The following is a 26,931-nucleotide window of genomic DNA, read 5'->3' on the forward strand; positions in this document are numbered from 1 at the left end:
CTGTGTGGCCTGGGCTTCCTTACAACATGGCGGCTGGGCTCTAAGAGCGAGTGTCCTGAGAGCCAAGGGGAAGGTGTGCCACATTTTAGGATCTCATCTTGTAAGTCAGGTTATCTCATTTGCTGCATTCTATCTGTTAGAAACAAGTCACTGAGGCCAGCCCATATTCAGGGAAGGAGAATTAAGAGTCCACCTACTGATGGGAAGACGGTCAAAGAATTTGCAAACATATTTTGAAACCACCACAGGCAGCATCTCTGGATCACAGCAAGCAGGTCAGCTTGGAGATTGCAGCCCCAGGATGTTAGCTGCTTCCTGATCCTTGGGAGTCATCCCTTCCTCCTTCTCCCTTTTGTAACTAATTCCCTTGATAAAATCCCCTGTTTGATATACCCAGGACTGTTTCTCTTTTCCTGACGGATATATGCAGGCTATCCCTAGCTATCCAAACTCACCATCTGAATTGAATAGTAGAGTGACTTGTAGAAACATGAACTATTATCATGTGCCAAGAACCATGCTAGGTGCTGAACATATGTTTCCTCATTTAATTCTAATACCAGCCCTGCCAGAGAGGTATGAGTGTACCTACCTCACAGCACAGAAACTGAAGCTCAGAAAGGTTAAAAAACTTGCTCAAGAACACGGCTGGAAGGAAGTCTGACTCTCAAGTACGTTTATTTTTTGGGTCCTGGAGTTCGAGAAGAGCTACTTCCTGCCATAGAATTCCTTTTTCCTCAGAGGAAGTCTCAGCCCTCATCCTTATATACCTGTTTGATGACTCCCAACTTAGATATCTATACTTCAAAATGCATTGAGGAAAAGGAAGATAAGAATACATCTAGGAGAAGTGGAACACAGAGACTCAAGCATTCATCAATTATGAAAGCTACAGGGTGTGTAGGAAAAGGCACCAGACCAGGGAGTTTGCAGGCCTGCGTCAAGCCTCAGCCACGATGCTCATGTGCATTCTGACCCTCGGCTGTCATTTTCTCTCTTGTGGCCTCAGGTATCCCCACACTGGAAAATTACCCTGATATTCTGTGCTCTTCTGAGTATTTACTGTCTAAACTAGTTGGGGACATAAAAGGCTATATTAGATACAGGGGGGACAAGTTAAAGTTAAAATAAAGCCAGTTTATAGGGCTTCTGAAAAAAATTTTATTTTATTATTTTTTAATACAGCAGGTTCTTATTAGTTATCTATTTTATACATATTACTGTATATATGTCAATCCCAAACTCCAAATTCATCCCACTCCCCCCAGGCCCGCACCCCTGCTTTCCCCCCTTAGTGTCCATACGTTTGTTCTCTACATCTGTACCTCTATTACTGCCTTGCAAACCAGTTCATGTGTACCATTTTTCTAGATTCCACATGTATGCATTAATATACGATATTTGTTTTTCTCTGACTTACTTCACTCTGCATGACAGTCTCTAGGTCCAGCCATGTCTCTACAAATGACACAACTTCATTCCTTTTTATGGTTGGTAATATTCCACTGTATATATGTACCACATCTTCTTTATCCATTCGTATGTTGATGGGTATTTAGGTTGCTTCCATGACCTGGCTATTGTAAATAGTGCTGCAATGAACATTGGGGTGCATGTGTCTTTTTGACTTATGGTTTGCTCTGGGTATATGGCCAGTAGTGGGATGGCTGGGTCATATAGTAATTTTATTTTTAGTTTTTTAAGGAAGCTCCATACTGTTTTCCATAGTGGCTGTATCAATTTACATTCCCACCAACAGTGCAAGAGGGTTCCCTTTTCTCCACACCTTCTCCAGCATTTGCTGTTTGTACATTTTCTGATGATGGCCATTCTGACTGGTGTGAAGTGATACCTCGTAGTTTTGATTTGCATTTCTCTAATAATTAGTGATGTTGAGCAGTTTTCATGTGCCTCTTGGCCATCTGTATGTCTTCTTTGGAGAAATGTCTATTTAGGTCTTCTGACCATTTTTGGATTGGGTTGTTTTTTTAATATTGAGCTGCATGAGCTGTTTATATATTTTGGAGATTAATCCTTTGTCTGTTGATTTGTTTGTAAATATCTTCTCCCATTCTGAGGGTTGTCTTTTTGTCTTGTTTATAGTTTCCTTTGCTGTGCAGAAGCTTTTAAGTTTCATTAGGTCCTATTTGTTTATTTTTGACTTTATTTCCATTACTCTAGGAGGTGGGTCAGAAAGGATCTTGCTGTGATTTATGTCATAGAGTGTTCTGCCTATGTTTTCCTCTAAGAGTTTGATAGTTTCTGGCCTTACATTTAGGTCTTCAATCCATTTTGAGTTTATTTTTGTGTATGCTGTTAGGGAGTGTTCTAATTTCATTCTTTTACATGCAGTTGTCCAGTTTTCCCAGCACCACTTATTGAACACACTGTCTTTTCTCCATTGTATATCCTTGCTTCCTTTGTCATATATTAGTTGACCATGGGTGTGGGGGTTCATCTCTGGCCTTTCTGTCCTGTTCCATTGATCTATATTTCTGTTTTTGTGCCAGTACCATATTGTCTTGATTACTGTAGCTTTGTAGTATAGTCTGAAGTCAGGGAGTCTGATTCCTCCAGCTTCATTTTTTTCCCTCAAGACTGCTATGGCTATTTGGGGTCTTTTCTGTCTCCATACAAATTTTAAGATTTTTTGTTCTAGTTCTGTAAAAAACGCCATTGGTAATTTGATAGGGATTGCATTGAATCTGCAGATTGCTTTGGGGAGTACAGTCAAAACATTGATTCTTCCAATCCAAGAACATGGTATATCTCTCCATCTGTTTGTGCCATCTTTGATTTCTTTCATAAGTGTCTTACAGTTTTCTGAGTACAGTACCTCCTAAGGTAGGTTTATTCCTGGATATTTTATTCTTTGTGTTGCAATGGTGAATGGGATTGTTTCCTTAATTTCTCTTTCTGATCTTTCATTGTTAGTGTATAGGAATGCAAGAGATTTATTTTATTTCTTTTTTTAAAATAAATTTATTTATTTAGTTTTGGCTGTGTTGGGTCTTCGTTGCTGTGTGCAGGCTTTCTCTAGTTGCGGCGAGTGGGGCTACTCTTTGTTGTGGTGCGTGTGCTTCTCATTGCGGTGGCTTCTCTTGTTGCGGAGCACAGGCTCTAGGTGTGCAGGCTTCAGTAGTTGTGGCACGCGGGCTCTAGAACGCAGGATCAGTAGTTGTGGCACGCGGGCTCTAGAACGCAGGCTCAGTAGTTGTGGCACTCAGGCTCTAGAATGCAGGCTCAGTAGTTGTGGCACACGGGCTTAGTTGCTCCGAGGCATGTGGGATCTTCCCGGACCAGGGATCGAACCCATGTCCCCTGCATTGGCAGGCGGATTCTTAAACACTGCGCCACTTCCAGGGAAGTCCCTAGGAATGCAAGAGATTTCTGTGCATTAATTTTGTATCCTGCAACTTTACCAAATTCACTGATTAGCTCTAGTAGTTTTCTGGTGGCATCTTTAGGATTCTCTATGTATAGTCTCATGTCATCTGCAAACAGTGACAGTTTTACTTCTTCTTTTCCAATTTGTATTCCTTTTATTTCTTTTTAAACTCTGATTGCCGCTGGCTAGGACTTCCAAGACTATGTAGAATAAGAGTGGTGAGAGTGGACATCCTTGTCTTGTTCCTGATCTTAGAGGAAATGCTTTCAGTTTTTCACCATTCAGAATGATGTTTGCTGTGGGTTTGTCATATATGGCCTTTATTATGTTGAGGTAGGTTCCCTCTATGCCCACTTTCCGGAGAGTTTTTATCATAAATGGGTATTAAATTTTCTCAAAAGCTTTTTCTGCATCTATTGAGATGATCGTATGGTTTTTATTCTTCAAATCGTTAGTATGGCGTATCCGTTGACTGATTTGCGTATATTGAAGAATCCTTGCATCCCTGGGATAAATCCCACTTGATCATGGTGTATGATCCTTTTAATGTGTTGTTGGATTCTGTTTGCTAGTATTTTGTTGAGGATTTTTGCATCTATATTCATCAGTGGTATCGGTCTGTAATTTTTTTTGTAGTACCTTTGTCTGATTTGGGTATCAGGGTGATGGTGGCCTTGTAGAATGAGTTTGGGAGTGTTCCTTCCTCTGCAATTTTTTGGAAGAGTTTGAGAAGGATGGGTGTTAGCTCTTCTGTAAATGTTTGATAGAATTCACCTGTGAAGCCATCTGGTCCTGGACTTTTGTTTCTTGGAAGGTTTTTAATCACAGTTTCAATTTCATTACTTGTGACTGGTCTGTTCAGATTTTCTGTTTCTTCCTGGTTCAGTCTTGGAAGGTTATACCTTTCTAATAATTTGTCCATTTCTTTCAGGTTGCCCATTTTATTTGCATAGAGTTGCTTGTAGTAGTCTCTTAGGAGGCTTTCTATTTCTCTGGTGTCCATTGTAACTTCTCCTTTTTCATTTCTAATTTTATTGATTTGAGTCCTCTCTCTCTTTTCACTTGATGAGTCTGGCTAAAGGTTTATCAGTTTTGTATATCTTCTCAAAGAACCAGCAAATTGATCTTTGCTATTTTTTTCTTTGTTTCTATTTCATTTATTTCTGCTCTGATCTTTATGATTTCTTTCCTTCTACTAACTTTGGGTTTTGTTTGTTCTTCTTTCTCTAGTTCCTTTAGGTGTAAGGTTAGATTGTTTATTTGAGATTTTTCTTTTTCTTGAGGTAGCACTGTAATGCTATAAACTTCCCTCTTAGAACTGCTTTTGCTGCATCCCACAGGTTTTGGATCATCATGTTTTCGTTGTCATTTGTCTTGAGGTATTTTTTGATTTCCTCTTTGATTTCTTCAGTGATCTCTTGGTTATTCAGTAGTATATTGTTTAGCCTCCATGTATTTGTGTTATTACATTTTTTTCCCCTGTAATTTATTTCTTATCTCATAGCATTGTGGTCAGAAAAGATTCTTGATATGAATTCAATTTTCTTAAATTTACCGAGGCTTGATTTGTGACCCAAGATGTGATCTATCCTGGAGAATGTTCCGTGTGCACTTGAGAAGGAAGTGTAATCTGATGTTTTTGGATGGAATGTCCTATAAATATCAATTAAATCTATCTGGTCTATTGTGTCATTTAAAGCTTGTGTTTCCTTATTTATTTTCTGTCTGGATCATCTGTCCATTGGTGTAAGTGAGGTGTTAAAGTCCCCCACTATTATTGTGTTACTGTCGATTTCTTCTTTTATAGCTGTTGGCATTTGCCTTATGTATTGAGGTTTTCCTATGTTGCGTGCATATATATTTATAATTGTTATATCTTCTTCTTGGATTGATCCCTTGATCATTATGTAGTGTTCTTCCTTGTCTCTTGTAACATTCTTTATTTTAACATCTATTTTATCTGACAGGAGTATTGCTACTCCAGCTTTCTTTTGATTTCCATTTGCATGGAATATCTTTTTCCATCCACTAACTTTCAGTCTGTATGTATCCCTAGGTCTGAAGTGGGTCTCTTGTAGACAGCATATATATGGGTATTGTTTTTGTATCCATTCAGTGAGCCTGTGTCTTTTAGTTGGAGCATTTAATCCATTCACGTTTAAGGTAATTATTGATATGTATGTTCTTATTACCATTTTCTAATTGTTTTGAGTTTGTTTGTGTAGGTCCTTTTCTTCTCTTCTGTTTCCCACTTAGAGAGGTTCCTTTAGCATTTGTTGTACAGCTGGTTTGGTGGTGCTGAATTCTCTTAGCTTTTGCTTATCTGTAAAGCTTTTGACTTCTCCGTCAAATCTGAATGATATCCTTGCCAGGTACAGTAATCTTGGTTCTAGGTTCTTCCCTTTCATCACTTTAAATATATCATGCCACTCCCTTCTGGCTTGTAGAGTTTCTGCTGAGAAATCAGCTGTTAACCTTATGGGAGTTCCCACGTATGTTATCTGTTATTTTTCCCTTGTTGCTTTTACTAATTTTTCTTTGTCAATTTGATTACTATGTGTCCTGGCGTGTTTCTCCTTGGGTTCATCCTGCCTGGGACTCTCTGCATTTCCTGGACTTGGGTGGCTATTTCCTTTCCCATGTTAGGGAAGTTTTTGATTATAATCTCTTCAAATATTTTCTCAGGTCCTTTCTCTCTCTCTTCTCCTTCTGGGACCCCAATAATGCGAATGTTGGTGCGTTAAATGCTGTCCCCGAGGTCTCTTAGGTTGTCTTCATTTCTTTTCATTCTTTTTTCTTTATTCTGTTCCGTGGCACTGAATTCCACCATCCTGTCTTCCAAGTCACTTATCTGTTCTTTTGCCTCAGTTATTCTGCTATTGATCCCTTCTAGTGTATTTTTCATTTCAGTTATTGTATTGTTTATCTCTGTTTGTTTGTTCTTTAATTCTTCTAGGTGTTTGTTCTGTAATTCTTCCAGGTCTTTGTTAAACATTTCTTGCATCTTCTCAATCTTTGCCTCCATTCTTTTTCCAAGGGCCTGGATCATCTTCACTATCATTATTCTGAATTCTTTTTCTGGAAGGTTTCCTAGCTCCACTTCATTTAGCTGTTTCTCTGGGGTTTTATCTTGTTCCTTCATCTGGTACATAATCCTCCGCCTTTTCATTTTGTCTGTCTTTCTGTGAATGTGGTTTTTGTTCCACAGGCTGCAGGATTCTGGGTCTTCTTGCTTTTGTGATCTGCCCTCTGGTGGATGAGGCTGTCTAAGAGGCTTGTGCAAGCTTCCTGATGGGAGGGACTGGTGGTGGCCAGAGCTCAGTAAAACTTTAATCCACTTGTCTGCTGATGGGTGGGGCTGCATTCCCTCCCTGTTGGTTGTTTGGCCTGAGGTGACTCAGCACTGGAAGCTACAGGCTCTTTGGTGGGGTTAATGGCAGACTCAAGTCCTGCAGGGCTCACGCCAATGAGTACTTCCCAGAGCTCCTGCTGCCAGTGTCCTTGTCCCCATGGTGAGCCACAGCCACCCCCGGCCTCTGCAGGAGACCCTTCAACAGTAGCTGGTAGGTTGGTTCAGGCTCCTATGGTGTCACTGCTCCTTCCCCTGGGTCCCGATGCACACACTACTTTGTGTGTGCCCTCCAAGAGTGGAGTCTCTGTTTCCCCCAGTCCTGCTGAAATCCTGCAATCAAATCCCGCTAGCCTTCGCAGTCTGATTCTCTGGGAATTTCTCCTCCTGTTGCCAGATCCCCAGGTTGGGGAGCCTGACGTGGGGCTCAGAACCTTCACTCCAGTGGGTGGACTTCTGTGGTATAAGTGTTCTCCAGTCTGTGAGTCACCCACCCAGCGGTTATGGGATTTGATTTTATTGTGATTGCGCCCCTCCTGCCGTCTCACTGCGGTTCTCCTTTGTCTTTGCGTGTGGGGTATCTTTTTTGGTGAGTTCCAGTGTCTTCCTATAGATGACTGTTCAGCAGTTAGTTGTCATTCCGGTGCTCTCACAAGAGGGAGTGAGCACACGTTCTTCTACTCCACCATCTTGAACCAACTTTGCAGCTTATAGGTCTTGAATAATCTTGTTATGGATTGAATGTTTGTGTTCCCTCAGAATTCTCTCACCACCCCCACCCCCAACGTGATGATGTTCAGAGGTGGGGCCTTTGGCAGGTAACATGGTCATGAGGGTGGAACCCTCATGAATGGGATTAGTATCCTTATAAGAAGAAACATGAGACCTTGCTTTGGGTCTGCTGGCTCCACTGTGAGAGAAGACACTGGGAAAACAGGCCTCTGCAACTAGGAAGAAGCTCTCACCAGAAACCGACCACATCAGCAACCCTGGTCTCAGACTTCCAGGCCCCAGAACTGTGAAAAATCAATTTCTGCTGTTTATAAGCCAACCAATGTGTGGTATCTGTCATGGCAGCCTGAACTGACCAAGGCTGATGAGAAATACTTATTTTATCCCATAAGCAGTGGGGAATCATTTTAGCTTCTTGAGGAAGAACCTGACCCAATAAAACAAAAACACTTGCAGAAGAAAACAGTAACAAAAACAATAATAGAAAGTAATGACAGAAGTGACATTTACTGAATGCTACCAGGCAGTGTCCTAGTACATAGGACACTTGGCTTGCAGGACCTTCACTACAGCCCAAGGAGGTCTGTACTGTTATTCCCTTTTCAGAGATGGTAAAACTCTTCAGAGACACTAAATAACTTGCCCAAAGTCACAAAGCTAGTCAGCAGTGGAGCGAAGATTCAACCCAGTTTGGTCATATCTTAAGCCTGAGCTCTTTTGGGTTGGAATGAGCTGAACCCAAAGGTAGAAAAAATTAGTAGAAAACTATTGTTCAAATTTTCAAAAGAACCTAAGGGTCTGCACTAGAGCACTGGGCAATGGAAACAGGGTGAGGTAGAGACAATCTGAGAAAAGAAAGACAAAACCTGAGCTTGGACTGAAGAGACGATGTGCCAGGCGAGGGAACAGACGCTGCCTCCCCCCCATCCCCCCATTTCCATCCATCTGTCAGCTCGTCCTGCAGCCCATGAGCTGGAGGGGAGGCAGGCTCAGGTCCAACCTCCTTGGCCTGGTTCCCCCTGGCCATTCCTGGTGCAGTGATGGGCAAGTTACCCATTAGGGCCCAGGAATCCAGACAGAGGCTTGCTGGGAACTGCTGCAGTTCTGTTGCTCTTCTAAGAGGGCTTCTGAAAGGAACTCCCCCTGTCTCCCCGGATGAAGATGGGGGTGCACACAGCCCTTGAGGCTGTTGTCAGGGGTCTCAGAGTTAAGAGGAGAGCTGGCCTCAGTGTGATGTCAATGTGGCAAAGGATGGAGAAAGGACAGAAATTGGTCTGTTAACCCCCTAAATCAATCCAACTCTGAAGCCCACCAACCTCTGACTTTCCAGTTCTTTGAGCTGAGGACTCCTTTGTCGTTTCCTGCTCCCCAAATGCTCCTGTTACATGGGAAAGCTCTGCACCGGTCTGTTGCAGGTTCCTCACTTGAGTCAATGCCACACACCCTCATGGAGAACAAGGAGAAATGTTAAACACCCAGATCCAGGAAGATGCTGACTGGAGCTCTCACTGGAGAAAACCGAGTGAGCGGATGGAGCCGAGGCAGACAGAGCCAAAGCTCCTGCCCTAGCATGGGGCTGCCGGTCCACAGAGCGTGCACCGCCACTTAGACCTCCAACCCTCGTTGCCAAACAGACCACAGCTGAAGCTCTCAGGAAAGCAGGGCCCTGATGGTGCTGTGTGTAACGAGGACTCTTCTCATGCTGAGTCCTCAAAGGTATTAGTTCCCCCCGGATAAAGGTCTGACGCATACATTTCCAAAATCCAGTACAGTATCATGCAAACCAAGACCTCTTCAAATTCAACCAAATAGGTCAGAGTAACAGACGCTGTTCTGTCAAAAAGGATCATTTTATTCAGCTACACATAACATAGATAAAAGCAAGCAAAATCAGGATGTTTTTCTCAGCCATCCTTTCCACATTTTATGCAGTTTTAGAGAACTATAAATCACTGATTTCTTCAGGCCTAAAAGAGAAAAGAAGAGAGAGTAAGAACACTGAGGCTTACTGAGTGGATGCTCAGTGGAGGTCCTGTGGTATTCAGATCAGACTCATCTTTGGAGTAGAACAGCAATGGGCTGACTGGGGTTCCAGGAGAGCCTGGGGGCCTGACAGGGTCCAGGAGACCCTGGGGCCATCGTGATCAACGGGAGGGAAAAGACTGATTTCCGCATCTGCTGAAGCAGTGATATGGATGCCAAAGGCACCCAAGCTTCTGGGGTAAGGGAGTCCTTTCAGATAGGAGCATGCTGCAACCTCTGAATTTAGCAGCTCTTTGAAAAAGGAGGAGAAAGGAAGGCAAAGACAAGACGCCGTATGTAAGTGAGCGTCCTTGGCCCCCTTTCTAGCCCCCGATGCCTCCCAACCACCCCCAGTGCACTGCTGCCATGTCCCTGCGTGTGACGCCAGTTTGCCCGCAGTGAAGGGCGTTCCCACCACACCCTGCCTGGTAGACGCCGCGATCCCGTTCAGATTTTTCCCCTGGAAGCACCGGGCTCCCCAGCCGATTCAGCCACTGTTCCTCCTGGTCCCACGGTGCCTGTGCTGACGCCCAGCTCAGCACTCACCACACTGCACAGTGCTCTCCTGTCCCTCTGCCTACACCGGGAGCTCCTTGAGGACAGGGACCTTGTCCTATTCATCCCGGGTTCCCCATCACTTAGTGCAGCACCCGGCACACAGCAGGTGCTCAGTAAACACCTGCAGTGATGGAACAGATGCACCTTGTTCAGACACCTGCCCTTCCAGCACCCCATCTACTGAGTCACAAGTGCCTGATGAAACCAGAGGAGAGGCTCTCGGGGGAGTTTACGGGAAAGAAGTCCAACGGCATGGACTAAGCGGGGTGCTGGGGTCCGTCAGGACTCACAGGATCCCATTTGCAGACGGTGCTACGGGCTTGACCTTCTTTGTGCTGAGGATGAGATCATTCAGTCTGTGTTTCAGGGTGTGGCCCAAAGATCCGAACAGTCTTTTCCACCCTGGGGTCCAGACCGTGATCTGCGCTGCAGGTGTGACACGTAGTGTGGGCACCGCTCACCAGGTATAACAGGACTGGTTCCGGAGGCTCTGAGCACTGGCGTGCAAGCACTCTCAAAAATACCTGATCATGTTACCTGTAGGCCGCCTCATGCACTTGGGACCTTTTACGACGCCACTGCAGGCAGCGGCAGGTAAAAAGGCAGGGCACCGATAAAGTCATTAGTGAATGCTTCTAGAAGCTGTGGCCTCGCTTGTCCACTGACTGACTCCTGCAAACCGAGACTCGTCAAGAAACTCAGAGCTCCTTTTCCTGCCTCCACCCGTTTTAATTTTCTCCCTGGAGCAACCACTCTGGTAAACCTCACCCACTCGAGCACTGGGACTGGAATCTTATTACGTAAGGTGCTTTTTAAAATTCCAGGCAGAACCGATCAAGACACCAAGGTAGCTGCACACAGTAAGGGTCAACGCGGCAACTCCAGGGCACTGAGTCACAGCGAGAGGAAGAGGCATCGACCATGATGAGTCCCAGCTCAGCTTCACAAACCTTCCTCACAGACTCTGGGGAGCTTAACATTTAAGGTAAATACACCACAGTCCACGAGCGGCATTGTGGAGCCATTTTTTGCTGCTAGTGAATAGAAACCTCCCTTAATTAAGAAGTCTCTCCCTTCAACAGCTCTGCCAGAGACATATTCTCAGGACGGCTGCAGCAGGGGACTGATCTGGCAAGGGCACTGGAATGGGAGTCAGGAGAGCGGAATGTTAGTCCCCGCTGGGGACAGGGAGACTCCCCATCTCTGGGCATCGACTTCCTCACCTGCAAACTGACAGGTTGGACTAGGTTACGGGTTCTCCAACAAGGGGCCAACAGACAGGCCTCAGTCTGAGAACTCCCTGAAGCTGCAGGGAGGTTTGCTGAGTGTGCGCACGTGTGCATGTCTGTGCAGAGGGCCCAGAGTTTTAGTCAGAGTCTCACTGGGAGCCAGGATTTTCAAAAGGATAGGAACCAAGAGATTAGAAGGAAGGATCCTGCCTTAATATTCTAGTTGCAGCGAAGGTGGAGGACTAAACTTCATGAACTTGGAGTAGGCAATATTTCCTAAACAGGACACAAAAAGCTGCTAACCTTACAGGACAAAACTGATAAACTGGACTAAGTAAGATTAAGCACTTTTCATCAAAAGACACCATTAAGACACCGGGACGACAAGCCCTAGAGTGGGGGACTTTTGCATTCCACTTGTCCAACGAAGGACCTGTATCCACACTATACAGAGATTTCAGTGTAAAAAAAAAAAGGCAGACAATTCAAAAGAAAAATGAGCAAAAGTAGAATAGGTACTTCACAAAAGAGGATCTCCAACCATGTAAGCATGTGAACAAATGCTCAACTTTATCGCTCATCAGGAAAGTGCAAGTTAAAACTCCAATATGATACATCTACTCACCTACCAGAGGGCCTAAAAAGAAAAAGACCTACTATCAAGCACTGGTCACGGAGGTACTGCAGCAGGAACTCTGCTGCTTGGAGTGTAACCTAGACACTTGTTAGGTAGTATCTACCACACCTGGACATTCACACACTTTATGATACAGTAATTCCACCCGTAACTAAAAACCTAACAGAAATGCATACCTACACTCGCTCGAAGACAGGTACCAAAACATGCATAGCAGGACTCTCTGAAATAGCCCCAAACTGGAAACAACCCGGGAAATCATCAACAGTAGAAGGGATGAGCTGTGCTCTAGTCAGACGATGGATGAGTTGCAATGAGAATAAACGGACTACTCCCAACACCACGAGGAATCTCACTGCTGTTACAAGGCGTGAAAGACATGAGAGAGTATGTATTTATATGAAGTTCAAAAATGGGCAAAACAGAAGCATGGCATTAGAGGTCAGGACAGTAGGTACTCTGGGAGGAGCAGTGACTGGACGGGGCACAGTGGGGTTCTGGGGGAACTGGCCCTATTCTAGTTCTTCATCTGGGTACTGGGTTCACGAGTCTGTTCACTTTGTGAAAATTCACCAAATTTATGATTTGTGTACTTTTCTGTATATATGGAGACTTTCCCTACTACCAGAAAATTCAGAATCTTCCATTTATTCAGTCACTGAAATACACTGAACAGGCATTTCTTGGGCACCAACACATACGGGACACGGAGCTAGTTGTTCGGGACACCGGTATGAACAACAGCCCTGGTCTCTGCCCTCAAAGAGTTTATAATCCACAGACTTCTACTTGGCCGACACTGAGCTTTTGTGTGGTTTCTGCTTCCTTTCTAAAGACGATGGTGACTTAGGAAGTCTGCATTTAGAAGGCGTCTTGAAGGAAGACAGCCTGCTAAGAGAGAAACTCTACTCTAAGAACCATCATTGTTGACTTTGCTCCTTCCCCAGCGGATAAAGGTGCAAACATCTCCTTAGCGACATCCTGTTTAGGCAGATCCTTATTTACCTAAAGCTGGTCGTTATGAACACTGATTAGTAACCAAAGTCAGGACTTTGTTTTGGAAGCAAACGGAAATCTACTCTAATATATGGCTCCTAAGGTTTTTCTTCTGTTGATTTCCAGTATGTTTCATGTTACCTACAGCAAAGTCACTACATATGTAATACTATGAATGCCCTGCGTGACCTTAAACTGATAGGTCCAGTGACAGACAAAATGCTCCAGGAAACAATGTGAGGCAGAGATGAGGCCAGGTTGTGAGAGGTCTCTACCTTCCCATAATCCTATATTTCAGATATTTAGGAGAGAAAATCAGTGAGCCCCAAACATTCTTCCAATTAATTTCCAACCACAGTTAGCTATATCTACAAAGAAAATCTTTTCTGAGGCAGTTTTATTTTTAAAACTTTCAGGTTTAAGTGATAAATACATCACCAGAAAAATCTTTATTATCATGTGTTCTTCTTATTGAAACATGTAGGTACCAAAAAATGCGGATAAAATGTTTCAGTTATAAGAGATGAGAAGGAGAAGATAATCAATGATACATTCTATCACTTTCAGGAAAGGGCTGGTAAGGACCGGCCGAGGCGTGCCAGAATCTTTTTAGGAACAAGACTAAACCTGTCTTGTTTAAGTTGAATCTTTTGAAGCTACAGAGGCAAATAGGTATTTGACTCCAAAGTGAATTCTGATTGACCAGAAAGTCGGGTGGGGAAAAATAAAGCTATATTTCAAAGATTAAACTTGTCATCCTCCCCCACGTTCCCTCACCCCAGGAAAGGCACCTCCGCCTCCGCTCCCCAAGCCAGAAACCTGGGAGCTTCTCTGACTCCTCTCTGCTTCACTGCCCAAATCCCTCCCATCACCAAGACCTGGGGATGCATCTTCCAAGTATTGCCTGCATCTCTCCTCTGCCTCTCCTGCAAAACCCTGAGTCAGGGCGGCCAGGCCTCCTCACCTGGCGGGCTGCAGCCGCAGCCGATCAGTTTCCCAAGCAACAGCGTCACCTCCCTCCAAGCTGCTCTCTATCCTCTCACTACAGCAGTCTTTCGACAATCCTTCAGCGGCTTCCCTCTCCCCTCAGTGAAACTCTGGATTCCCCTTCAGGCTTTTACAGGCCTTCCCCTGTCTGGCTCCTGCTTGCTTCTCAGTCTAACTGCTAAGCCCCTGACCCATTTCTCCCCAAGCTCCCCCCCGCCGTCCCGCAAAGATGCAAAGAGTTCCACTCCTCTCTACTCATTCAGGTTAGACACATGAATGGCTGTGGCTGATCAGAACATGATGTTTGCTTGGCCGGGCTGAGCTGTGATGCGGTGTGCTGCTGCCCTGCAGGGCGGCGCAGGCAAGGACCAGGAGGCTAAACAGTCTCCTGCTCTCCCGAGCTGCCTGGCTGCAGCTGCTGCCCCGAGACCCTGATAAAAACCAGCTGCTCCATTAACAGCACAGTCTAAGAAGTCAGTATTATCTTGCCAATAACCAACTCCCAGGCTAAAGGGAAAAACAGTGTTTGGTTTTGGAAGTAGTTCTGTACTCACCTTGGAACATGGGTATATCTGATGGTAGGGGAATTTCAGGGAACTAACACAGACAGAGTGTCAGACCACATGAGGACACCTGCCGTGTCACCCAACACAGTTCATCAGAAAGGGCAACCCTTTGGGCTGACATAGAGCCTGGCTTCCATCTCTTCCAGGAAGAGACTGATACTTAGATCTAGACTCACTCAAGTTTATAAAGCACCTACTGGGTACTGGTTACATACTGGACACTCACAACATGCCACGAGTTGGGTATTAGGATCCCCTCCATTTCAAGGAAGAAGGGCTGTTAACATACCAAGGTTACAGAGCGAAGACGTGAACTACAACTCTGAGCCAAGGCCTTCTTATCACCATCTTAGCTTCGCTCTCTCTGAATTTAACAATATTTGAATATAAAAGTTATTCACTAGCTAAGGAGACCCTTCCTTTTTACCCCCACTACGAGTGGCTGGTTGCAGAGGGGAGGAGTGATAAGGGCTACAAAGGAGGAAAAGTGCAACCAAATAACCTGGGATTTTCTCACTCTGCAGGTGATACATCAGCTGGCTGAAAACCTGACCAGAGGCAGAACTTGGGAGATTTCAGGAAGATGCACCCAGCACAAGCCAGGCAGAACAACAGCAATTATGGCCACATCCAGAGGACTTCTAAAGAGCAGCGCACAAGAGGAGAGAGGTTCTGACGCTTGCTGTGAAGTTAGAGGACAGAGAAAGAGTAAACCAGCCACTCAGGGTCTACGGTTGCTAGTTTACTCCAGCTGGAGACCTAGTGACGGGGCTACTGCTAGTTGAATAGGAAAATGCAAGGAGGCATGTTCTAAAGAGACGGCAGGAAGCTTTTAGGTAATGATACCAAAGAGGAAAGACCAGGCACAGTGCTGGTGCTCTTATATGTCTTAAGATATAATTTTCACAACCCAGTGAGGCAGGCATAATTATCCCTATGAAATTAAAACTAAGAAAAATTAGGTAACTTACCCAAGTCACAGTAGTTAAGCTGGAGTTCGAACCCTAATCTCTGAGGCTCACAAACCCCTGCCCTTGGCCTGGGCCACCTTCATCACAGCCCTCAACCACCATAAACCAGAGAAGCCAGAGCACAGGGTAAACAAACCCAGCGAAATCTGAAGGAACGCTCATCACCTTCCACAATTCCTGCAACCTCAGAGCAGGCTGCAGACATTCTGTCCCTCTGGTTCCACAATCCAGTGAGACATCTTTAGAGGGGAAGGGAGAAAATTAGTGAGCACTCAGAGGAGGCAGCACTGGGCACTCCACCGCCACAAGGAAATCTGGGCTGCGGGTTCCATGAGATGATACCCACTGCCCTCTGCTGGCAACCAGGAAGAACAAGAGGAAAGAGGACCAAAGATCCATTTCAGGTTGACGTGTCAAGAGATGATGAGGGTGGATGGAACTTCCCTGGTGGCACAGTGGTTAAGAATCTGCCTGCCAATGCAGGGGACATGGGTTTGAGCCCTGGTCCAGGAAGATTCCACGTGCCGTGGAGCAAGGAAGCCCGTGCACCACAACTACTGAGCCCGCACGCCACAACTACTGAAGCCCGCATGCCTAGAGCCCGTGCTCCGCAACAGGTGAAGCCACCGCATTGAGAAGCCCGCGCACTGCAACGAAGGGTAGCCCCTGCTCGCCACAATTCGAGAAAGCCCATGCACAGCAACAAAGACCCAATGCAGCCAAAAAAAAAAAAAAAAAAAAAAAATAGAGATGATGAGGGTGGATTTTTAAAAACCTTTTATTAGAGATGAATTCAAGCTTATAAAAGAATGGCATATTATGTTCCCATGTATGTTCACCAGCTTCAACAATATATCAACTCATAGCCAATCTCGAGTCATCCCCACCCTTACCCACTTCCCTCCAACATGTTTTCTTTTGAAGCAATTCTCAGACAGTCTGTCATTTCATCTGTAAATATGTTAGTATGTATTTCTACAAGAAAATGATTTTTTAACCCCATAACACCACCACTATCACAACTAAAAAAAAAAAAAATCAATAAATCTAGTAGTTGCTTATAGCACAGGAAGCCAAAAAAAGAAAAACCCAAAGCATCCAGCCTCACCCAAGGATTATGGTAAGGGAGTTGCAATCATGCAAAACACAGATTAATAGCCTGAGCCACCCAAGCAAACAAAAGCACCTCATCTTCAGCCTTGCCAGGATAACTCAGCAAGAAAACAGATTAAATAAATATCTTAATTGGAAATGCAAAGCTATGCACCCCGAGTGGTAGGACAATCTTCAGCTGAGCAGGTCTCGCACACGTGCTACTAAACCTTTGTGGACGGGCTGAATCTTTCCAAAGATTCAGGAGGGCGACATTTGGCTGTGTCCCCAGGCAACCGAAGCGAGGCGTTAAGAGGTGTGATCGTGCAGCTCCCTGGCAATCTCAAGCCAGGGATCAGAATCAGGCTGAAAGACCACTCCCTTCTTCAGGTTCCCTCTATGCCATTTATCCCTAGTAACGCAAACTTCTATTTATGTGTCTGTCTCCCCTTCTAGATGATGAAGCCTCTGAAGGCAGGATGGTACAGGGTTCACCCTGTATCCTGCGTGGCGAGCACATAAGGGATGCTCAGTAGACAGCTGCATAAAGAGAGACTGAACTGGAAAGGTCCGTCATCAGACAATACCAAGTGTTGGAAAGAATGGGGAGAAACAAGAACTTTCGTTTACCCCTAGTGGGATGATAAAATGATAAACCACTTTGGCAACTTGGCAATATCCAAAGATATGTTCAAATGTTTAAGCCCATAACACAAGAACAGGATGTTTTAAATTTAAAAAAATAGGAATATTCAGAGAACAAAAAAAGAGAAGAGCTCCTAGAAATTAAAATAACAAAAATAAAACAACTCAATGGAAACTCAAGTGGAGAAAGCAAAACAAAAGGACAAAGAGATGGGGCTTCCCTGGTGGCGCAGTGGTTGAGAGTCCGCCTGCCGATGCAGGGGACATGGGTTCGTGCCCCAGTCCGGGAAGATCCCACATGCTGCGGAGTGGCTGGGCCCGTGGGCCATGGCCGCTGAGCCTGTGCGTCTGGAGCCTGTGCTCCGCAATGGGAGAGGCCACCACAGTGAGAGGCCCAAGTACCGCAAAAAAAAAAAAAAAAAAAAAAAGGACAAAGAGGACACGAAAGAAAGAAAACCAAAGGACCAGTCTAGGAGGTCCAATGTTTGAATAAAAGGTGTTCCAGAAAGAGAAGAGAGAAAACAGATGGGAAGAACGAATACAATAAATTTTTCCTATATTCTTATACTCTGAGTTTCCAAACTGAAGGGTAATGAGTATTCAGTGTAACAGATAAAAACAGACTCACATCGAAACACACCACTGAGAAACTTCAGAGCCCTGGGGTTAAAAGAAGACCTAAAAGCCTTCCACAAAGAACATACACAAAGGATTAAGAATCAGAACTTCCTAGAAGTGAGGAGATAATGGAAGCAACGGTATCAAAATTCTAAAGGACAACTATTTCTAACCATCTCCAGCCTGAGCCTCAGTCAGGCATGAGGTGACTAAAGATACACTTGGCCACACATGGGCTCCAAATCTGCCTCCTCTGCCCCCTTGCCCACGAAGTTCCCGGATGGTGCGCTTCACCAAAATGAGGCTGTGCGCCACAAAAATCAAAGACACCAGATACAGGAAACAGGGTTCCTCACATGAGACAGGTGACGACAGACTCTGTGGGAAAAGAAAGCTGTGAAGGCAAGGAAAAGTGTATCACATGGCTCAGCTATGAATCACAGTAACACAGTCAGACAATGGAAACTCAAGATTGGCTTCACTAAAGCTACGGCACAACCATATTTGGAACACAGAGGGATGGGTGCGGGGGTGTGTGTGTGCGCGTTGGTGGGGGCAGTTGAATTCTAATCTGCTAGAGTGAGAAGTCCACAGATGATGCCTAAAATTAAAAGGAGAGAAGCAGCAATATAAGCTCATTATCCAGAGAAACAGCAGTGAAAACAAAAATAACCCACCAGGAGAGTCAGCAGTGGTTGTCTCTGGAGAGGAACACTGGCCGGCGGGGAGGGCAAGGTACTGCTGTTTTTGCAACAATATCATGTGTAACTCCCACAGATATAAAAACGCAAGGGGAAACCTGCACATAAGGAGTAACTGGGAAAACACAGAGGGGCAGCAAATCCTCCCAGCAGCACCTCAGACTCTGGATTACAGCGCCATCTGCCTGTCTATATGTTACTGCCGTGTCCTAGGTTATGACCATCAAAATTCAGCATTTTGCAAGTACTTGCAGGATACAGATAAAGCTTTACATTTTAACCAGGAGCACTGAGGCTGCTCAATCCAGCACGTACGTTAAGTGTGGATTTTTAACAATTCTTACCAGCAGTGAAAATGCCTTTGGTGCTCTGTCTCATACTGGAAGGTCTCACGATTGCTGAGAGCCCTGTGAGAAAAAAACAGTAACAATGCCAAAAAAGCCAGATGTGAGTCATCCTAACACTTTTAAAACCTGAAACTAAATATTCTTTCCAGCTATCCAATAAAACCAGCAAATCTATCTCTGGTGTCAGAGTGACAGTGAACAGAGTATCAGGATCGAGGTCCAGGAGACTGGAGCTGCCAGCTGTGTCAACGACCAGCTGTGTCGCTGACCAGCTGTGTGAACACAAGCAAATGACCACCCCACTCTGGGTCTGCGACGTCTCATCTTACAACCAGTGGGTTAGGTGACCCTTGAAGGTCATTTTTTTCACTTTAAATCTGCTTAAGTCTGCTGGCTCTCAATTCCAAGATGTGGAAAGATTGGGGAAAAAAACACCAAACGTTTCTGCCTAGGAGGAAAACTTATTCTGAAATCACTCAGAGGACTCCTCGGTGAGGACAGCGGGACAGTCCTTCAGGCCCGCAGAAAGGCAGAAGGACTCACACCATGACCAGAAAAGACACGCCTCCACATGTATCTTCAAAAGAGGTACCCGGCGCCCTAGGCACATGCTCCGCTCTGCCCGACGGGCAGGTCTCTCCATGCGACACCGTCACTGTGACTTGCATCCTGCCAGGTGGCCAGACTGCTCCCTGGGGAAGCTCAGCAAATACATACTCAACAGTAAACGGTGCGCTCATCTGAGGGAGGGCATCATTTTCAATTTCATGATTTCCTTACTTACTGACTGACCTTGTAAATTACCTGTAACACCTCAAAAGGCAGCAAGTCTCTGAAGATCAGGCTCAGATTTTTGGTCCACATTGGGGATGACGTGAGGAACAGGGGCCATGTTGGAGCAGACCTACTGTGCACACAGGAGCCACACCGAGGGGGCGTCGGCCGAGGAGAGTGGTGTTCTTGATGTTATAAAAGCATTAAAAATGTCACCAGTCTCGGGCTTCCCTGGTGGCGCAGTGGTTGAGGGTCCGCCTGCCGATGCAGGGGACGCGGGTTCGTGCCCCGGTCCGGGAAGATCCCACATGCCGCGGAGCGGCTAGGCCCATGAGCCATGGCCGCTGAGCCTGCGCGTCCGGAGTCAGCGCTCCGCAATGGGAGAGGCCACAACAGTGAGAGCCCCGCGTACCACAATAAAAAAAAAAAAAAAAAAAAAAATCACCAGTCTCCATCCTCCTCAGACCACCGTGAGGAACAAACACATGTCTTTGAAATAACTTCTAAACATTATGCCCTTGGGACCAAAAGAATCATTGTTTCCCTCTCTGTCAGTGATTTAGGACCCAGGGATCTGAAAATAGAAGTACTTTCAGCACCCTACTTCAAACAAACAAGAATTTAGGTTGGGAAAACCCCAGACTGTTAGTGCTTTCTTATTCTGAGAGGAAATCTCTCTCTCCATCTCACTAGGCAAGAAAGAATAGAGAACCCGTCTCAGCCACAAAGTTTGCTCCCCCCGACCCCCTCCAGCCAACACTTCCTCCCCGTCAGATTCATGCACGTACCTAGACGCACCACGTCTCCACAGTCGGGGTCATGAGCCACTTGTAATAAAGTTTCTTCCACATCTCTGTTTTTTCCAGGAGGGTCCACAATATGATTTATTTGTTGCTGTAAGGTTTTGGGCAATGTCATTAGTTGAGTGAACTGTCCTTCTGGGCTTTTATCGATCTAAGGAAAAAAAAAAGATGATGTCTATGGAAAGTGCTTTGAATTCTATAAATATTCAAAGCACATGGCTTCTCCTTAAAACCACATGAACATATATGAACTCACACCTAGTAGACTAGGCAGGTGCTAAGGAGACTTTCTCCTTTCTGAAACTGAATGCCTAGGTGTTAAGGATTCTAAGTTCCTTTGAACAAGTTAATTCTTTTCCTATGATATTCTACTTGTACTTAAGAATAGAAATTTCTTTCAAGAATCAATTTTTGACTCTCAGTTTTAAAATTTCTATTTGTTCTAAATCCGGTAGTTAAAGAAAGTAAAATTTCAGCTAAAATTCATCGACACACCGGCTCACCCAAGTACTCATTTTCTTTTATTTATTTATTTATTTATTTATTTATTTATTTATTTATTTTTGGCTGTGTTGGGTCTTCGTTGCTGCGCGCGGGCTTTCTCTAGTTGCGGCGAACTCTTCGTTGCGGTGCGTGGGCTTCTCATTGCGGTGGCTTCTCTTGTTGTGGAGCACGGGCTCTAGGCATGGGGGCTTCAGTAGTTGTGACATGTGGGCTCTGCAGTTGTGGCTCATGGGCTCTAGAGCACAGGCTCAGTAGTTGTGGCGCCCAGGCTTAGTTGCTCCACGGCATGTGGGATCTTCCCAGACCCGGGCTTGAACCCGTGTCCCCTGCATTGGCAGGCGGATTCTTAACCTCTGTGCCACCAGGGAAGTTCCCCATGTACTCATTTTAAACACAGGGGCACAAAGTAACATAGCCAGTAACATGCAGCCAATCAGAGAGTGGGATCTAAATTCGTGTCTCCTGTCTGTAGGGCCTTTTATGTACCATGCTGTATTTCATAAACTGTAGGAATAAACTGATGACAGAGACTAATCTTTATTCACTTTTAATCCCCTGGCACATAGTAAGTAATCAAAAAACATCGGTTGAATAAGAGGATGAATAACTGCACCAATAAAGCTTAGTTGTCATTATTTCTTAAACAGCAGTAAGTTATACCAATGGTTTCTGTTCCCAGTGTATTCTAAAATACATCAAATTTAAAGAAAAATACAGAAATAAAGCATATATAAAACTATGCATTAGACTTTACTTGGAAACCTGTGAATCAAAAGTTATCCATAGAGCTAAGCCCACACCCAGCTTCCCTAACTCCTAGTCTAATATATTTTACGTCATGGAACTAAATTTTTCCAAAATCATGTAAACATATGACTCCCTGCCAAGGCGAAAACCAGTACCACTGCCCTCAGCAGGTCATCACATTACTCTCCCAGTAAGAATCTGTCTCGTATTCTTGCAACAAGCGTTTAGGTTTTAACTTTAAGAGAACAGTAAGAAAAAAGAATAGATACATGAATGTATTAAATTTTAGATTTGGATTTTCCAGATATGACCAACTTTCTTAATAATTAGAATTCATTCATTCTACCACTTTTTCATTCAACAAATATTTACTGAGTATATGCCAATGTCTAGATTTTCTAGTTTTATCTATAAATCTATGCAAAAAAGAAGAAAATGCTATTATATAGTGGCTTCAATAAGGTGAAGGTTTTTTTAACCTAAATATTTCATATTTATCATGGAGATGGTCCTAAATTCACAGGATTCAACCTCCACTTAGCTCTGGCTAGATAAATGACAAAAAATGTGAATATTTCTGTAAAAGATGCTAGAAATGACATTTATAGACTCATATTTTGGGGCCAAGTATTGAGATTAGTCACTAGGATCTTATATTTCAAGGCTTTACCTATGAAACTTCCAGGAATTTTAGAAATGCCAAAATGGCTGAGTAATATGAGGAATTAGAAAACAGTTATTTGCCACTGCTTTCTCTTGAGGAAAAGAATGCACTGGAGTTTTTGTTTGAAAGCATGTGTTCCAAGACAAAATATTAGGTGACATGTTCAAATAAATTGCAGAATTTTAATTATCCTTACGCTTCAATTCTCATTAAAACACAAAAGTGAAAGCATTCAGTTAAATTATGAGTCAAATTGCATTTTAAAAGCAGACATGGAAAAGACCACATGTTCTATGATTCTATTTACAGGAAGTATCTAGAAGAGGCAAATCCACGGAGTCAGAAAAGTAGATTAGTGGCTGCCTGCCGGGAGGGGAAGCTAGGTACTGCTACTGGGCATGGGGTTTCTTTTTGGGGTGATGAAAATGTTGTAAAACTAGATTGTGGTGATGGTTGCACAACTGTGTAAACAGACTAAAAACCACCGAATTTTACAGTATGTAAATCATATCTCAATCAGGCTGATGTTTTAAAAAAGCAGATATGGGCATATGATAGTGGATGCTGTGTTGCACCGACCACATCCTGGCTTTGGGGCAAGGTACTCATTCTGCCAGCTGCTGGGCAAGTTGGCTGACTCCCTCCCTCAGAGTCCCTCCCACAACTGTCCTCAGGCAAAGGGAGCTGCCTGTATCCAAAGACTGGAAAATGCAGGAGTACAAAGGCCTGGTCTCTTTGCCCCAAGTGGGGACAGCTAGGAAGGGCCATCGAGCTCCACAGTGCCATCACAGGATCAGATGGAGTCTTTGTTTCTAATCTCCCCAATCCTGATCCTACACAATTGGTACCAAGAGTGGTCCTAGAAAGCACATTCTCAGACAGCATTTTGGAGCTATCATAGTGTAGAAGGCCAAGTGGAAGCCTCTGAAGCTGCCGTTCTCACCCCCTGGCCAAAAGAGTAATGAAAAAACAAAACCACATCACAGGAGGAATGGCAGAGAATAATGCCCCCTATAGACCTGAAGGATGCAGGGGTGTGATGTTTAACTTTGTATGTCAACTTGGCTAGGCTATAGAGCCCAGTTGCTTGGTTAAACTTTAGTCCAGATGTTACCGTAAAGGTATCTTTTTAAGTCAGTAGACTTTGAGTAGCAGATGACCCCCGTTAATATGGATGGGCCTCATCCAGTCAGTTGAAGGCCTTATGAAAAAAGACTAGTTTCCTGAGGAAGAAGGAAGTCTGCCTCCAGATTGCCCTCGGGCTCAAGAGTACAACACACTCTTCCCTGGGTCTCCGGCCTGCTGGCTTGCCCTGCAAATTTCAAACTTGCCAACCCTCACAACTCTGTGAGTTAATTCCCTAAAATAAATCTTTCTCTATATATCCTATTGGTCCTGTTTCTCTGGAGAACCCTGACTAATACTAGAGCTGACGGTCCCATCATATCTCCACTGAGTCTGGCCTTCACAAAATCCAAATGGATTCTGGCAGATGGTAGCAGACCACCACAAACTCAACCAAGTAGAAGCCCCGCTGTACCGGCTGTGGCAGATGTGGGAAGTCTGCTGAAGCGTATCAGCAGAGCCTCAGGTGTCTGGACGGGGCCACAGGCCTGGCGAGCGCATTCTCTGCCATCCACAGAGCAAGGAGGATGAGAAGCAGCTCGCGGCCACACAGGACGGACCAAGTGCGCCTTACCACCTGCCTCAGGGCCGTGTTAACTCCCCCACCCTGTCATAAGATATTCAAAGAAAACCAGACTGTTTGGATATTCTGTATAATCTCATTGGTCCACTACATCAATGACACGTTGCTGCTGTCACCTGGTGAGCGCTAAAGGGCAAGTACACTGGAGGCCTTGGTAGATATATGCACCCCAGTGGGTAAAAGATAAACCTCATGAATTGTGAGGAGCACACCACATCAGGGAGGAGTTTAGGGGTCAAGTGACCTGGAGCTCTGGGACAGCCTCTCCAAAGTAAAGATCAACTTACGGCATCTCGTACCTCTCACCACTAAGAAGGAAGCACCCTGCCTGATAGGCCTCTTCAGGTCCTAGATGAAGCATATTCCACACTTGGGAATAATGCTCAGAGCCATTTACCCAGCGATATAAAAGGATGCAAGATCTGTGAGGGGCAAGAGCGAAAACGAGCTCTGCGATAGATACAGGCAGCAGGGTAAGCAGCCCTCCACCACGTGGGCCACACCTCCCTGTAAACTACGGTACTAAAGGCATCCTCAGTGTACAGAGAAGCCAGGGGAAGTTACAGTGGGCTCCCAGCAGGAGATCACAACGGAGACTGCTAGGGTTCTGGAGCAAGGCCACGCCATCTGTAGTGAAGAACCACACACCATTTGAAATCAGCTCCTAGATGCTACACCCTGGCAGAGACAGAGCTTCTAACCATGGGACATCAAATGACCATGTATCAAGAACTGCCCATTATGAACTGGGATCTGACAGATTCACCAAGTCATAAGGTCACGAAGCTCAAGAGCAATCCACTGTAGGACGTAAGAGATACACCAGCATTGGACATGCGCAAGGCCAGAGGGCACAAGTCAGCTGCACAAACAGGAAACCCAGACCCCCATCATTTCCACTGTTGCACCAGCACATAATGTTCTACTTCTCCACTGGCTCATGCACATGGCTACAAGGAGGCTTTTGGAGGAGGATAACGGATGGGCTTGCTTCATGGATGATTTGGCTTGTAGTATGTACGGGGTGAAAATGATGCATTGCAGCCGCACCCAGGGATGGCCCTGGAAGACACTGATGAGGAGCCATCATCCCAGTGAGTACGCTGCAGGTGGCACAGCTGGTTACCCACTTTACATGGAAAAGTGGCCCAAGATAAGAATATACAAAGACTCAAAGAGTGGACAATGGTTCACTGGTTGGTTAGGGACCTAAAAGGAAGAAGATTAGAAGGTGGAAGACAGGATTTGGGGGGAAGAGGCATGTGGATGGACCTATGGGAGGGGACACAAAGTATGAAGATCTTTGTATTGTACGTTAATGCTTCCATCTGAGAGCATCCAACACAGAAGAAGCAACAACAACCAAAAGAACAATTTAGCCAGTTGATTCAACAGGCTCTTTCATCCCAGTGATGGCATAACGGCTTGTAGCAGGGGTAGTGGGCGGGAGAGATAGAGGCTCTGCCCAGATCCAATATCAGGGGCTTCTACTCACCAAGGCTGACTGAGCCACTGCTGCGGTTGAAAGTCTATCCTGACAGCAACAGAGGCCAACACTGAGATCCTCATAACACGACCATCTCCTGAGACTAACCAGCCACTTCGTGATAAGTTGACTACACTGGATCCCTTCCACCTGGGAACGGGCAGCAACTCCTCTTGCCTGGAAGTGACTCATATTCTAAGCATGGGCTTGCCTTTCCTGCCCACAGGGCTCAGCCAATACCACTGTACAGGGCTCACAGGGCACAGGTGCAGGACGGGCACAGGATCACGGCTCCACTGTTCCTACCACACAGTGCACCAGAGCTGCCAGCCTGGGATAGCAGTAGTTCTCAAAAAGGGGACATTTTTGGCCCCTACAACAAAGAATTATTCAGCCTAAAATGTCAATAGTGTCACTACTGAAAAACCCAATGAAAGAGCTTTGAAGAAGAGCTGAGCAACAGCTTAGAGATGATACCCTCTGAGAGTAGGGCACAGTATATACCCTAAATTCATGGCCGTTATAGAGTACTATGTTCCCAACTGCTAGACTACATGAGTCTGGGAACCACAGGGTAAAAGGAGAAACAGCCTTGCTTACTGTCATTCCCAGGGACCACCTGGGCAATCTGTGCTTCCCACCTCCACAACTTTAGGACTGTGGGTCTAGAGATCCTAGTTTCAAAAGAAGAAATGCTTCTCCCAGAGGACACAGTAAGCATCCTATTAAACTTAAAGCTATGAGAGGGCAGACAGCAGAAGCAACAAGAACTACAATCCTGCAGCCTGCAGAACAAAAACCACATTCACAGGAAGATAGACAAGATGAAAACACAGAGGGCTATGTACCAGATGAAGCAACAAGATAAAACCCCAGAAAAACAACTAAATGAAGCGGAGATAGGAAACCTTCCAGAAAAAGAAGTCAGAATAATGATAGTAAAGATGATCCAGGACCTCAGAAAAAGAATGAAGGCAAAGATCGAAAAGACTCAAGAAATGTTTAAAAAAGACCTAGGAGATTTAAGGAACAAACAAACAGAAATGAACAATACAATAAATGAAATGAAAAATACACTATAAGGAATCAATAGTAGAATAACTGAGGCAAAAGAATGGACAAGTGACCTGGAAGTCAGAATGGTGGAATTCACTGCCGTGGAACAGAATAAAGAAAAAAGAATGAAAAGAAACGAAGACAGCCTAAGAGACCTCTGGGACAACATTAAACTCAACAACATTTGCATTATAGGCGTACCAGAAGGAGAAGAGAGGGAGAAAACACCTGAGAAAATATTTTAAGAGATTATAGTCGAAAACTTCCCTAACATGGGAAAGGAAATAGCCACCCAAGTCCAGGAAGCGCAGAGAGTCCCAGGCAGGACAAACCCAAGGAGAAACACACCAA

At 44.9% G+C, this 26,931-nt stretch overlaps 1 protein-coding gene across 17 annotated transcripts in view; it reads right to left on the reverse strand.

Annotated features, from left to right (window-relative positions):
* VGLL4 (vestigial like family member 4) overlaps positions 1-26,931 on the reverse strand; it is a 277,108-nt gene that overhangs the window by 207,946 nt on the left and 42,231 nt on the right. For 15 of the 17 annotated variants that reach the window (XR_003796665.1, XR_003796669.1, XR_003796670.1 and 12 more), the window contains 2 exons: positions 20,401-20,566; positions 18,836-18,898 (listed from right to left, as the gene is read on the reverse strand). Coding sequence is in view for 11 of the 17 variants with exons in the window: in XM_029242473.1 (XP_029098306.1) it covers positions 18,836-18,898; positions 20,401-20,566 (229 nt within the window). In the remaining 6 variants the exon portion in view is untranslated. Of the gene's footprint in view, positions 1-9,300; positions 9,437-17,606; positions 18,392-18,835; positions 18,899-20,400; positions 20,567-26,931 lie in introns of those variants that run through there. The other 2 variants (XM_029242480.1, XM_029242483.1) reach the window with 2 other exon arrangements.

Source organism: Monodon monoceros, unplaced genomic scaffold, assembly GCF_005190385.1.
Source record: "Monodon monoceros isolate NGI ecotype Baffin Bay Population unplaced genomic scaffold, NGI_Narwhal_1 Super_Scaffold_3, whole genome shotgun sequence".
NCBI classification, from domain to species: domain Eukaryota; kingdom Metazoa; phylum Chordata; class Mammalia; order Artiodactyla; family Monodontidae; genus Monodon; species Monodon monoceros.